General features: G+C 39.4%; 1 protein-coding gene across 6 annotated transcripts in view; it reads left to right on the forward strand.

The window, feature by feature from the left end:
• taok3a (TAO kinase 3a) overlaps positions 1-15187 on the forward strand; it is a 75731-nt gene that overhangs the window by 35647 nt on the left and 24897 nt on the right. For all 6 annotated transcript variants that reach the window (XM_055011648.1, XM_055011651.1, XM_055011647.1 and 3 more), the window contains 9 exons: positions 1173-1404; positions 5319-5390; positions 6162-6263; positions 6540-6585; positions 8202-8298; positions 8878-8991; positions 11182-11273; positions 11484-11577; positions 13789-13870. In XM_055011648.1, coding sequence (XP_054867623.1) covers positions 1252-1404; positions 5319-5390; positions 6162-6263; positions 6540-6585; positions 8202-8298; positions 8878-8991; positions 11182-11273; positions 11484-11577; positions 13789-13870 — 852 coding nt within the window. In that variant the 5' untranslated portion in view covers positions 1173-1251. The remainder of the gene's footprint in view (positions 1-1172; positions 1405-5318; positions 5391-6161; positions 6264-6539; positions 6586-8201; positions 8299-8877; positions 8992-11181; positions 11274-11483; positions 11578-13788; positions 13871-15187) is intronic.

Here is a 15187-nt window from a genome sequence, read left to right on the forward strand (position 1 = left end):
CTTAAATATTAATGACCCCATCTTGGTAAAGTTTTGTTCGAAAAGACAGCGGAAAGCTGTGATTGGGTTATTTTACCAAACACATCGAAATAGCAAAATGTAGCCACTCACTTTTCACTGAACAGTTGCAACCTTAGATTCCCATACTGTACAGAAAGTAATCTAACCCAAATCCTCAATGCTGCCACCGTCATGCATCTGGTGCCATGGAACAGAGGGCACAAGACTTTGCCTTTAAGACTGATATTTTTGGAGTGGGTGTGATGGCTTAGATCCCTTTAAGAGCAGGGGGATTAGGATGATGCTGATGCTTAGTGTCTTGGCCTGGGTGCCTGTGTGTCTTGCTGCCTATGCCTGTATGTCAGCGTCCTCTGTGTGGGGCCGGCCTTTGGAGCCAGATTTGCTTGCTGCATCTGGCTGATGTGCACAGAGATTTCATGGTACACAGAAAAAGAGAGAGAGACAGAAAAAGAGACGCTGGAATCAGCAGAGACGGTGTGTGACTGTGCACATGAGTTAGAATGTGTGTTGCATGTGCAGCGAAGCTAACTGGAGCAGGGTGTCCAGGATGCGTACACGCTTGACAGCCCGGTTGCAGCCTTGTGATGCAAACCATTCGGTATCGCTGTGTCTGTCTGCACGCACAGGGGCAACTGTTACACTTGTGTGCATGTGTGGAAATGATGCATCCGTGACTCAACTTCAGCTGTCAAGCGTGTGCGTGCGTGCGTGCGTGCGTGCGTGCGTGCGTGCGTGCGTGCGTGCGTGCGTGCGTGCGTGCGTGCGTGCGTGTGTGTGGTTGTGCGTGTGTGTTCATAAGAGTGACTGTGACTTGGATGAGCAGCAGGACTAGACAGCTAGTCGTCGTCATCATATGAGTGCCTTTTTCCTGCCGCGTCACCTATCAACTGTCAGTGAGACATAAAATGTGAACGCTCAAAGAAAGGCCTACACACACTACATGCACACAAACACATATGTGATGTGTGGATGTTCTACAAAGGGACTGTCAGGTAAAATTAGATCAAACAATGTCTAGATGTTCCCAGATAGCACTAACTAACTAACCTAAATTGTGTGTGCATTGGCGTGCTGGCATGAAAAAATCTCGCGGTCTTGTCCCGTGCGCTGCACAGCTCATCGTCTGCTGTCTCGACTGTTCTTTCTCCTAGGTTCTAGCTGGCCAATGCCGGGCCCGTCGTGGACATCTGGTGGCGGTAGTAGCAGTAGTGTGTATGTGAGTGTGGCCCCATGTCCCATGTCCAACCTATAATGCCGTCGTCCACACGGAAAGGAGTGCCGAAGGACCCCGAGCTGGCCGACCTGTTCTTCAAAGATGACCCAGAGGACGTCTTCTGTGACCTGCACGAGATCGGACATGGCAGCTTTGGGGCCGTCTACTTTGTAAGTGCCAATTCACTATTTTGTACTTCACAGTGTTCGAGCAAGTTTTGACCGCACATTTAAAGACTTGACCCTCTGAGCTCCAAAGGTTCAAATTCCTAAATGACACCATTTATCATTGTCAGAAACTGTACAAACTTTCTAGCTCTCAGCTTTCCAATGGTTCTTCAACTAATCAAGCGTGACGCGGCGTTCTGTCAGAAAACTTAACCAAATCTAATCGTAAAATCATGTCTCGTGTAATAAATTGACAAAAGCAAGCTGTTTGTTGTAATCAGATTCTGTGAAAAAACTAAAAAGAAATCTACCTCCTCTGCATCCTCCTCTCCTCTGAATCCTTATTAACATAACTGTGACTAACAGTTGTGTGACTAAAAAATCAGAGACCTGTTTTTCTGACCTCAGCTGAACTGCAGACTGTGTAGACACAGAGCAGATAGGGAACAATTATAGACACAAATTAAGAATGTAAGTAGTAGAACAAGTGAGATAGTTTATGTTGACGTTAACTTTTGATTCTTTTATCTGATCATCCATATTGATCTATATCCATATTTTAAAAAAATGTTTCATCTATCACAATGTAATTGGGTACCAGATCTTATAACAGCTACAGTTTGTGTGTCTCATCCTTGTCCTCTAAGTTTGCAATTGTAAACAAAAGTTTACATATATTTGTGAAGACCATGTATGCCACGACAGTCTTGAGTTTCTAGTGAGTCCTGCAGCTCTTAATTTTCTTTGATGGAAAGGTTGAAACATGCATCTTTGTCATGGAAGAGAAAATCCTGCATTTTGGTTATTATGTAGTGATATGTTTTATTAAAGTGGGCACTTGCAAAAATGTTGTACATGTAGATTGCATATTTGTAATTTTTTTGTAAACTAGATAATACAGTAAACTTTATTTTGCTGTACAAAAGACATTTTTGAATCCTCTTTTCTTCTAGTCATAGTTGTGCTGTTTCTATTGAGGTGCAGGATTTTATATTGGAGTAAAAAATGAGCCCACATTGAGTGAAAATGACAAAAATGCCCCAAAACAGCCCTTGGTTTAGATGATCACGCTAAACTGTAATTTTTCATGTCCTGTTTTATAACTAATTTCTGTTCAGACCTGGTTTGCATATTTTATATTTTAGAAAATGACAAGAGTGATGCTGTTAGTGGTGGAATTTATTGGCTTAAGTTTCATTAAGGCCAGAAAGGAAGACAGCATGACAGGACTGGCTCATTTAAGAAGACATATTAACACCTTTGGCCCTATACCACATGGTGATTTTTTTAATGCACAAATATAGCTTGAATTTATTAATCATTTATCCTACACATTCTTTTATTAACTCGGTGATTTGTACATGCTGTAAATGCAGTCCGCTACGTGATGGCTCTTTGAATGCAATTAAGTGGAGATGGATCCCCTCTCAGCACATTCTCTGTAGCCTTTCTTATTAATCTCATCATCGCTAATTACTCATCAAGCCTTTGATTCTAAAGCTGCATGGGTGAGGAGGAGGGGGTGAAAGCATGCTGCATCTCTCTGCTCCCTCTTCACTTCTTCTTCTCTTTCTCCATCTCCTCTTTCCTCCTCCTCCTCCAGATGCAGGGCTAGGGGCGATAAGCCTCCTCCCTGCCTCGTAAGACAGCTGTTCTCTTGGTACAGAAAAACTGAGAAGCTGTCGATAGCGGGGCAGGATTTTCTTGGCTGCCAGGGTTTTACTATCCCCTTCTATCCCATGTCATAGACACTCACACACAGACACAGACACACACACACAGCCCCAATACAACATCACTAGTAGCCTTGGTGCCATGTCTGTCTGGCTAACAGGCTCCAGTGTGTGTCTAAATCCTGCCCTGATGCCAGTGCTGTGCTCACTGACACACTTATGCTGTCTGCATTACAACTGGTACACTGCTAGCTGTTAGCCAGAGCAGATTTTGTAAATGTAGTCCTGTAGTAGCTCTTTCGCCAGATAAAGGTGTTCATTTCCTTCAAAGTTCAACTCCTAAAATCACTGATCTCCTCCCAAATATGAATTATTTTTGTGTATTTTTATATACATAGCAAAAAATTAAACCAGTAATTATGCAAGTGCAATACAAACAATACACAGTAATGCAAAAGTACCTTAAAGTTGTGCTAAAATGTTCAGAGCAACCAAAGTGTGTCCTTCACCCCTGGATAGTTTCATCTAACACATTCTTCTTCTCAAAAAGTGTCCTGCATTTGACTTGAGAGATAAAACTAAAAAGCTGCCAGTCAGTCGCTGCGACCCGTTCGGCTTATTGCTAATAATTGATGGCAGTTCACATGAGCATATCAATATTTATAAAAATCAGAGCTTCTCTCATCTGGATTTTAGAAGTTGGACAGTCAAAGGACACAGAAATTTCAGAAAGCAAATCAAAGTGCATCTGTAAAAGTTTCCTCTCATTCCCAGCGGAAATTCAGCCCTCACATACTACCCCCTGTAGGACGAAAGACACTGGAAGAACATGCAAAGCCATACTTTGATTTAGTTGTGGTGTCTAACATTTAAGAAGTGAATGCCTGCAGCTACAAGTTTGATGCATGATAGAAGGGAATAGTGCAGCAGCTACCACCATAAATGCGTGCATATTCTGTAGCTTATTACTATATATGCATGCAGAGTCGAGTAAATGTATGCAACTGTGTGTGCATTTGCAGTTCATGCATGTAAAGTCTAAGAAGAACCTCCATTACAGAAGAGAACATGGGGAAATCCCCTGCTGAGCGTGCAGGCACATCACCAAGGGCTTTAAACGCACACCAAAATAATGTATGCTGAATGAATTAGACAATTGTAATTACTGATATATCCCCCTTCTTCTGCGATGACAATTAGCCTGAATGTATTTCAATATTTTAAAGTTACATGATTTTTATTTCCTCCCATGTCGCCGTACCAGGGCACAGAGGGAACAGCTATTATGCACAAACTGACAGGAAATCATAGGGATCAAATTAATCTGAAAAAACTCAAATGGGAATACTCTGTAGCCTGCTGTTACTGTAATTCCATTTGGACCAGAACATGAAATTCCCATTCATTTGTAAGTGGGCTGAAGCTGAGATAAGGGCTTAGGCTGAGCTGCAGTGTAGCTGTCCCCGAGGCCAAATGCCTCCAAGGTTAACACCATGGGTTTAACATGGGCATGTGGATGTGGACACAAAACTCAAACTCCTACAGTAGCTACACAGTAAACCACACCGCACTCACCTGCACACTTCCCCAATTTATAGTGTTGAGTGCTGTGATCAAGTGGATATTTGCTTAGATTCAAATAACACAGTCTGTTATTGCTGAATCACTTTGCGGATGTTTTACTTTTTGCATGCATGATGATGTTTTGCACACAGCAGATTTATCTGGTTCACTCTGGATTCCCCTTGAGGCAATACATAAGTTACTGTCCAGTGAAACCCCCTTCCTTTTTAAAAAAAAAATAAAGTATTTGTTTGTATCACTCTGTTGTCTAGTACCACACTACATGTGGTGTTGTTGTTTCTTCTAGCCTTTATAATGTTTGTGATGACCTTAATAGTAATGTTAAATAGAAGACCAGAGGGGTATACTATGAAACAAGTTTTATTCATTCATTTATTCAATCGTTATTTATACTTGGAGCACATTGGGGTTTGAAAAAAAAAAAAAGACACACAAATAAGATGTTCTAAATAAATTATAGTGTTTTATACCAATGTGTCCTAGTGATTGATGCCAAGTTCTTTTTATAGCGCTTTATGACCAGGGGACAAAAACAACATTAAAAAGTCCTGTGATATCTTGTGGTGGAATTATTATTCATGGGAGCGGTCTTTGCTGAAGTTTTACACTTCAAGTTTAAAGACTTTAAAAGATCGTTGTCTCTTCCATTTTCTCTTTCAGGCACGTAACTCCTACTCCAACGAGGTGGTGGCCATCAAAAAGATGTCCTATAATGGCAAGCAGACTACCGAAGTAAGAATCGCACACACACAGGAGCACACAGACACGACACAAGTCATGTGAATGCATCACCACAGCGTCTCTAAACCACATCATAAAAAAAAATCCTCAAGGTCGGGTGGGCATTTGGTTTGGTCAGATCACGTTTATTTCTCTGCTGTGGGAGTGAGAGCCGTTGCTCAAAATGAAATTACGTCAGCCAACTGATGATTCACACAAAGCGTGATGCTCGTGAATTTGTGAGGTGTCTCATGTGGTGGTTAGTTACTCAGAAAGAACAGAAATAATGTGAATATAATGGAATCTACAGCAAGTACTCACCAGTAGATTCAAAGCATGTGTCTGCCTCAAGCAATCTAAAAGTGTTTAGGCATATGTATTTCAGAAAACGTCCTGTGTGATCACAGCTTACACTTCAGCTGAACTCGAGCCCACATCTCTGTGGTTTAGTAAACTTTCTTCCTTCTTTTTATAAACTAGTGAGGGATGGTTTTGTATGAGGGCTCTTGCACAACATTCTCAGTCTGTTCCTAGCTAGCTGAGGCAGAGCTTTCACTTTCAGTTCATTATTTATGTTGATTCCTGTGCTGTAAAAGCTTCCCTGTGTGTCAATATCCAAAAGTAAGAAATGTATAAAAGCAGTAATAGCCACGCTAGAGTTTACTTCAGTTAGCAGAGCACAGCTGTGCCACTGCAGTCAAAGCCACAGCAATACCCACTCAAGTGATACTGTGATCGCACCTGCAGTGTCTAACCGTCTATGTGTCTGAATATGTTTGGCAGAAGTGGCAGGACATCATTAAGGAAGTCAAGTTTTTGGGACAGCTGCGGCACCCAAACACGATTGAGTACAAAGGCTGCTACTTGAAAGACAACACTGCCTGGGTAAGTGGCTTCTGCACATCATCTTCAGTTCTAATTTCCCTCGTTTTCAGTCTTGTAGCATTTTTAGTTTGTCTCTTTTTCTCCCCTTATCCTTCTCTGATTGTTTTCATCTTTGTCTTTATTTCTTTTCTTGCCCTACTGTTTGTGTAGTTTCTCTCTATATGATGTAATCAGTACCACCTCTATTGCACTCTTCATGCTGTCATCAGCTTTGTATTTGGATATTTTCTGATGGTTAGCATGCACAATGTAAATGATACGTATTTTCCATTTCAGCTGGTGATGGAGTACTGCCTGGGCTCCGCGTCAGATTTACTAGAGGGTAAGGATATTTAAATTTTATCAATATTAGGGTGTTAATCTTTACATTTTTCCTGGAGGTCGCTGAGAAGAAATATTCCAGTACCTGTCATGAAACCAAAATTTGTCATTATTGCGATTCGATTATCATACATATTAAACAAAAGAGATAGAATGTGTTAATTAGTGAGATTCACAGGTGTTGGTTAGTGTTTTTTTTATACCTTTGGGATGAAAAACAGTCCAGGTGTTTTCTCCTGTTTGCTGTCTTTGTTTTAAACCTCTGAACCCCAAGCAGTTTCTGGGCATTTTTTGGTCCTGTCACATTTTTGCTCACTTGGCTCATTTTTTACTGCAATATAAAGTCCTGCACGTCTATGGAAACAGCACAGCTATGGCTGGAAGTGGAGACAGCTAGAGATGCAGCTCGCAGTTCAGCAGGTTCACCAGAATAGTCTCTGAATTTCTGTCGCTGGACTGTTGGTTGCAGCTACGTCACCCATGGCTTCCTGATTGTGGCAGGGCCTGCAGAATTTTTTTGCTAGAGTGAAGGGTTTATTTTTAGATTTTTTAAATCCGGCATTCAAAGTAAAGGGGTTTTGACGAAATATTGCAATTTTAAGCTCAGATTTAGTTACTTTTTTGATGAAAAGACATGTTGCAGATAAGTTAAAAGACTATTGGAAAAAATGAAAATTTGGTAGCTGATATTTTAACTTCGCTTATGTTTTTTTTGGTACACAGCACTACATTTAAGTCTTCGCATAGTAGTCTGCAATGAACTATGATCTTTAGCTAATTTAACCTGTCTACAGTGCAGTAGCTGACTATGAACATTAGTCCAGATGACTCTTAGACCTTCATGAGGATTTACAAGACTGCAAGACATGAGGAACTGCCTGCACTCATCTTTTACACCCATAAACCCTCATATTTGCTGGTTATTTCTTCTGTTTTCATTTTGCCAAGTGAACCTTTTAAATAAACATTGTAAATGTGTAAATGTAGAATCTACACACTTAGAATTGTTCCTGTGATGTAAATATCAATATTTACTCTAAAAACACGAGATACATAGATGGATTTTGTGTGTAGCTTGCTTGCTTTTTGCAGAGACCAAAGCATTTTTTCCAGTTTTCAAAGCGTGGACCTCCTGAACCACTCACCCTCCAACCATTCTTGACCTGAAACTAATGTGTTATTTAAAGCACCTATGTGTGTACTCAGGACTGACGTAGAGTACACGGTCGTGACAGTTGGCCCTGGCCTGCTTTTGGGACTTTAGCTTTTATGAAATTTCTCAGTCATATTTCTGCTGTGAACTTTTGCCTTGGCACCTATTTTCACAGTTGTAGCATCAGTCCACAGGGAGTCGGCTTTGAAACACTGAACTATTTACATGTTATCTATATTTTGCAGTTGCTGCAGTGTTTCAGCAAATTGGAACTTTTTTTAATTGTAATTGTAGTCGTTATATTATAGTTTCCAGAGCCTTGATTGGTCATGGAGCCTGCATTCTGACTGCAGATTCTTATTTAATATGGAGGCTTTTGTTTAGAACTGTATCCTGCTCATTATTATATCATTCAAGTCTTCAGAGGGCTCCTACTCATTTCCACTGTATTATTTCTCCCCAAGTTCATAAGAAACCACTCCAAGAGGTGGAAATTGCTGCCATTACCCACGGTGCCTTGCTAGGACTGGCTTACCTACATTCCCATAATATGATTCACAGGTGAGCAGTTTATTTCCATGTTTCCAACATTTCCCAACAGGTTTACCCAGTCAGTTTAGCAAAAGACATGACAAGAATAGTCGAGGCACTCATACTTTATTGTTTTTTTTCTTAATTAAGCTGTAAAACTTCATGTGTTTCCTCCCTATTTAATACTTCTTTAACACCGCTGTTTGGAGATAACTTTCCTCCCTCACACTGTCCACAATATTTTCCTTTATGGGAAAATGATATGATGGGCATCCAACTACTTCACTGTTCTGTGTCAACACAGGTTATATTGCATTTTAAAATGGCAATAAACCCATTAAAATAATCACAACATCTATAAATACACCAGTTTGTTGAAACTGGGGCAAAAGAACACTCTGATCTTCATTCACAGACATGAATCACATTCGATGGAGGCTAACTGGTGTCACGTTTAGCATTTTAACTCTGCTTTACATCGCATATAGTTGACCAGTGTATATGCATAATTCATAACAGAATCCTGGTGCTGACGTTTTCTCTCATGGCTGCTTCACCTTCAGTTTCTCTTCATGTGCTCACTGCCTTCATGTCCTTCTCTCTGTCCAGAGATGTGAAAGCTGGTAACATCCTGCTGACTGAGCTGGGTCAAGTCAAACTGGCCGACTTTGGCTCCGCCTCCATTGCCTCACCTGCCAACTCCTTTGTGGGAACACCTTACTGGTCAGTATGCACAAGACAAGACGCAAAACAAAACACGGTACTAAGAGCAAGAGGAACTAGATCAGCTTCATTGGTGAATTTTTTTTTCACCTTTGCTTTCTTTTGCATAGAAATTAAGAATTTTTTTAGCACAAGTTAGCTGCTTTTTTTTTTTTGGCATTTTCTCCTTTATTAGGTAGATACAGTGAAGAGAGACAGGGAATGACTTGCAGTCAGAGTCTAAGCCAGCAATCAGTTATATTTTTTTGTGTGTCTGTGTAAAAATTTAAGTTGTGGCCATGTTCATATCATGGATTTTTGATTTTTGACTCTTGAAGCCAAGTTTTGCTGGCACACCAACATAAATTAGTCTTTAGTCCCTTTCAGATTTGTTCCAAGTTACATAAACATGGTGGCACTTTCACATGCTTCATGTGCCTAAATAAGTAAATGACTGGCCCTTACAAAAAAACTCAGCTTATCAGCTCAACCCTAAAAACTCTCATGATGAGTTTAATTAGAAAGTTATCACTGTGTGCCACGTGATCATCACTGATGTAGTCTGTGGGAGAACTGACAGCAGTTTTCAACCCACTGGTGTTCTCGAGCAACAGTGTCAATACTCCCTCTTGCACACCTGTTGAGCCTTCTGTCTGAAGGACAGCACTTTAACAGCTTAATGAAATAACAATATTACATATTCAACTTCTGTAAAAGATTCTCATTTCTGTCTCAGCACAGCCAATCAATTATATGTTGTTATAGACTGAAGTTACTGTTGTATTCTTGTGTTTCACTTAAAAACAGTAATTATATGATGATGATAATAATAATAATAATAATAATAATAATAATAATAATAATAATAATAATAATAATAATAATAATAATAATAATAATAATAATAATAATAATAATAGATTTATTTGCACATCAATTATTAAATCCAGCAACACAGAAAAATCCCACAATAAAATACACTGTCATGTAAAAGACAGATAAAATTCAAAACCAGTGGATGATACAAAACCAGAAAATATACCACAAGTGATAACACATAGAAACTATAGGCTGATTTTAAGTTCAAATAGGGCAATGAAAGATTTAAATGCAACTTCAACAAGAAAAGTCACTGAACTCCACATTTAGGAACAAATGTACAAGTAAAACTTAACCCTCTGAGCCCTAAACAGTTTCTGAGCACTGTGAGCTCATTTTTTACTACAATGTAAAATACGCTTGTGGAATTATAGTTATGTTATGAATATTAATTATGCCATAAATTTGAGATAAAAAACAACAAAAAAAACAAGTTAAATTCATTTGATTATTTCCAAAAAAATTTGACAAACCTGTGTAAAGTGTAACATATTTTCAAGTGCCCACAAGTGCTAGGAATACTGGAAAAAAAAGTATGTGGTCTACATGCTGTATGTTATTAGTTAAATTTTTTATTTGTTTCCATACTTTCCATGTGCTCTGTTGTGTCAACACAGCCTGCAGTTCAGCCAAAAACTCTGTTGTTTTTTGTCAGATGACTATTGGTTGCGATTGAGTCAGTCAAAGTTTGTTGGTTGTTTGTAAGAGCACAGAATTATTTGTTTTTTACAGAATCTGTTTGATGAATATGCTTTATTTTTGGGACTTTTTAAAAATGAAACATGTAGGATAAATAGATTTTAATGAAATATCACAATTTGAAGCTTTGACACAATGACATGTCACTGGTCAGTTTTTACAGTTTCTGGCTCTAAAATGATGTGATAATGGCAATTATTTGTTTATTTTAACCCAACATGCCTTTCAAATCTGCTGTCAGGTTTTGGGGTTTATGTGGTTAAAAGTTCAATTCTTAAACCAATATGCAGCCATTTAAAATCAGTGTAGTGTTTTCACTTTTCTTTGTGTTTGGAGTCAAAATCAACAGCTGCACCTGACACCAAAATATCCACTCATTATCTCGTCAGCTTTGGTGCTGAATATGAATAATCACATAAACAGCTGGACTAGCGTTGTAGTCACACGCAGGAAAGTTGTCACACAGCACATTTACAGAAACACACATAGATTCCAAAAAACTGAGCTGCTATCACAGCATACCAGAGTCTTTAAAAGCTCTGAGAAGCTTAGCAGATTAAAACATTTTCATGGATTTTTTTCCACACATATTTAATAGTCTGTGTGCATTTGCATTTACGTCTCTGTCCTCAGGATGGCCCCAGAAGTGATCCTAGCCATGGACGAGGGTCAGTACGAGGGAAAAGTGGACATCTGGTCCCTGGGGATCACCTGTATTGAACTGGGTGAGCACACAATTACCTTCTCTGGGCAATTAACACATTTATTAGCCCATAAAATCAGGAATTCAGCAGATTGAAGCTGAAAATGATGCAGAAAACCAAAAAAAGTACATGTAATATTTTGCTGTCTTTCAAGGAACTGATTGTGAAAACTCTGACATTGAAACACCACTCATCGTCTACTTCTGACTCTTCCATCTTCTCTCATTTTAGCGGAGCGTAAACCACCCTTGTTCAACATGAATGCCATGAGTGCCTTATATCACATCGCCCAGAACGACTCTCCCACACTGCAGTCAAATGAGTGGTGAGTCCAAAGTTTGATTCCCTGATATTTACCATTCACTTTGTGATTGTTCTTCAGTTTCTTTTTTAATCATTTTAATTAAAACAAACACACTGTTTGCAAAATTCTACCCAATTTTGGCCAGTGTGTAATGGTATCTCCCTGTGGTACTCCTGATCCAATGCCTCCACTCAACTGTGAATATTAAAATCCAATCCGGTCTGGGCTCAGCCAGTGTAAGACATCCCTTTGTTAATCTGCCTGACCTGTGATCCCTGTGGCCAGCCTTGTGCAAGGTCAGACTCTTAAGTCTATTATGTAATTACCTGGGAAACCTCGACTAAAGACACGCTGTGTAACTACCCACACCGTTTCTGCTGGGCTGTGAGGCAAAGTTTTAATGTGTCAAAACAAAGCAGCATGAATATTCTAATATTATTCCAGTCATTAATACTCACTTTTTAGGTTTGCTTTACTAACTAACACATTCCTCCGTGTAGAGATGAGGTGTTCTAGATGTAATATGGGAAAACAGCCTGGCTTATGCATTATTTTATGCAGCTTTCAGCCTCACAACTGTGGATGCTAATAGATTCTCTGGGGACTGTCCTTCCTGACATCAAAAAAGTTAGGCAATTTAATTTAGGCCAGCAGCCTATACAGCTCTTTTTGCAACAACATCACAACCTTCATTGTTAGAAAAAGAACTTTTCAGTCAAGGCCAATGGTGCTAACAGATGAAGTATAGTTTATCTCATGAATTAAGAAATTGTGTGTGAAATTGCAGATTACTAATGCTTTTTACATAAAGAAATAAAAGTGATTTGGTTATGTTGCTAAATTGCTATGTTAAAAAACATTTATTTTTGCTTAGAGGGCTTAAAGAAGAGTCATTAATCTGTAAAAAAAAAAATAAATAAATAAATAAATAAAAGCAAGCGCCTTTATACAATTGCTAATTATTTTGTGTAATTACTAGCACTATAAACTAGTTACCTGGTGATTATTTTTCATGCACATGTGCTTGGCATTGACTGGCACAAACTTGGAGGTAAAAGTGGAGGGAACGGAAGGATTTAGTATGAATTAAGGTAACCTTAGGAGCAGCCGAAAAGAGGATTCATATTCAGGAGTATGTATGCACATGAAGTAGGTGATCTAAATTGGTGAAAAAGATGCAAGAAGATACACATGCTCCTCTGCGTTGCTGTTACCACTGCGTGAGGTGCGACTGTCAATGATGGAACAGCACTCACATTAAATATTAACCCTATGTTTGATGTTCTCCCTGCAATTTACCTTTTCTATCACTGCCATGGTATGAAAGTGGTGTATGTGAGGTCCTGGGCATGCAGAGTCGTGCAGATGTCAGTTCCTTGAAATATGTTGCAAGATTTTTTCTCTTCTGCTCAGCTCCTCAGGGGTAAAGAAAAAAAAAAGGAGTCGGAAGCAGGTCATAGGAAAAATAAGGCAAGAAGAGTCCTTCAAGTTCAAATTTACTGCCTGTGACCGTGCACAGAGAACGCCTGTTGTAAAATTAGCACGGGTTTCTCGCATCGTGCTGAGGCGGGCGATTGTGTGGGACAGCGCAGGGTTGTGGTATTTTTGGAGGAGATCCAGCAGCCCGAGGCGTCAGCAACATCCCGCCAGATGAGACGAGCGGAGACATCAGCTCCATAGTGTTCAGTACACAAGGCTGTACGCACTGGCATGGAGTAAAGTCGTCACCCTGAGTAGTGGAAGCACCATGTACAGAGGAGAGGTGGAGGTTTAAGTGGAGATAGGTGGTAGAAAGGTGCCAGGATGCTGCATTGACCCTACAGTGACCCTAAATGCACAAACTGATTTAATTTAAACCATAAGTAACCACGTGGTGCTGCATATACTGTAGTGTGTTATCAGGAGCCTATTTTTAGATCAGAGTTCTAAAGCTCCAGTGGCCTATGTTTTTATTGCTCCACATATTTACATAATCCATATATAGTTCATATTCAGCTCTATACTAAATGATTACAAGGGATTGTTCTGGCTTAAGTCACCGATATGATAAACACAGCACGGAAGGAGAGATTTATCTTCCTTATATGTTAAACATTCATTGACAGTCAGTACATTACATGTGGCTGAAGGCAGACTATCTTTAGATTCTCACTTTTATTTCTGCTCCTCTGATTTAAACATGTTTAAAGAAGGGGCATCATTGACCTCCATCTCACTTTCCTCTTTACCCAGGTCCGACCCCTTCCGGAGCTTTGTTGACTACTGCCTACTGAAAATTCCTCAGGACAGACCCTCGTCAGGGGAGCTGCTACGAGTGAGTGGGCTTCATCTGTAATCCCTCCAGCTGTGACCTCACTTCCTGTCTCAGTCAGTCCCTGAGCCGTGATGATGAGTCACTCCCACCCACCCACCGCTGCCTAATACACAAGCATATACACAGTGTCTTCTTCAAGCACACGAATCAAGCACCCCACTGAGAATCGCTTATTCTCTCATTCCCTATTTTTCTTTTATCATTGCTCCACTTCCTGGGCCGCGCCTTGTAGCTACACTCTTTAAATACTCCGCAGAGATCATGTGTGTTTGCTGCTTCCACACGTCTTTGATTAGAGTACAACTGACATTGGTTATTAGATACGGTTTCTCTCCGTTATGTATGCAGTGTTGCACTGTTTTGTTTTTTTGCATGCCAGAAAATTTCAAAATTGGAAGCATTCCAGAATTTCTTCAAAGTGTTTTTCTTTGTATTTTGGAGGTATTTTTTGCCTTTAGTGATAATTTAGTCCCATAGCAAAGAGATGAGAGGAATTGAGGGGAGAAACCAAAAAAGCAAAAGTCCTATGCTCGACTGGAGACATAGTTGGTGCCAACCCCTGCGCTGCAAGAGTGCCTCTTCTTTTCTGTTTTATACAAGTTTGAGCTTATTTTATTTTATTTTTATAAACTTAGTCTTATTTTTACAGTCGATAAAGTGCTGTAAGTGGACTAGAAAAAAATAAGTACTGAAAAGTGAGCTTTACCTCTCTCAACCCCTAAAGACATGTTATCTTTTTAAAAAACTCCAATATTGCATAATTAATCAGAGCCAGAAACAAGAGAGTTGTTAGATTTTAAACTTTCCAGTAGTCCTTGACCTAATTATCCAAGATGTGTGATACTGTATTTCACCCAAATCGCCTTTTTTCTACATGTCACCAAAAGTCTTCTGTTTACTTGTACCAGATTCTGTAAAATAACATGAAATTCTGCGGAGAGCTATGATTGAATCAGCTGTGACCAGCAGTCACATCACAAAAATTCAATGACTAGTTGGCTTAACTACACAATATCCTTTAACAGAACAGATAAGAGACAAGAATGGAAACAAATTGAAAATATTTATGTAGAGAAGTATGTAGAGTCACCATTTTCCAGTGTTCACTTCCAGTGCACTTTTTGTACATATTAAGTTTAGGTTTTTAAAATTTTTGAAAATAGGTAGTCAAAGTTTTTCATTTTCATGATTAATGGAATTGTAACTGTGTCATTTTGCACAAAATATATATTTTAAGTCCCCCATACTTATAACCATGCTCTGTTTCCATAGAGGTGCAGGACTTTATACTATCATTAAAATTTAACCCACAGTGAG

The sequence above is a fragment of the Amphiprion ocellaris genome, chromosome 6 (assembly GCF_022539595.1).
Source record: "Amphiprion ocellaris isolate individual 3 ecotype Okinawa chromosome 6, ASM2253959v1, whole genome shotgun sequence".
Lineage (NCBI taxonomy): Eukaryota > Metazoa > Chordata > Actinopteri > Pomacentridae > Amphiprion > Amphiprion ocellaris.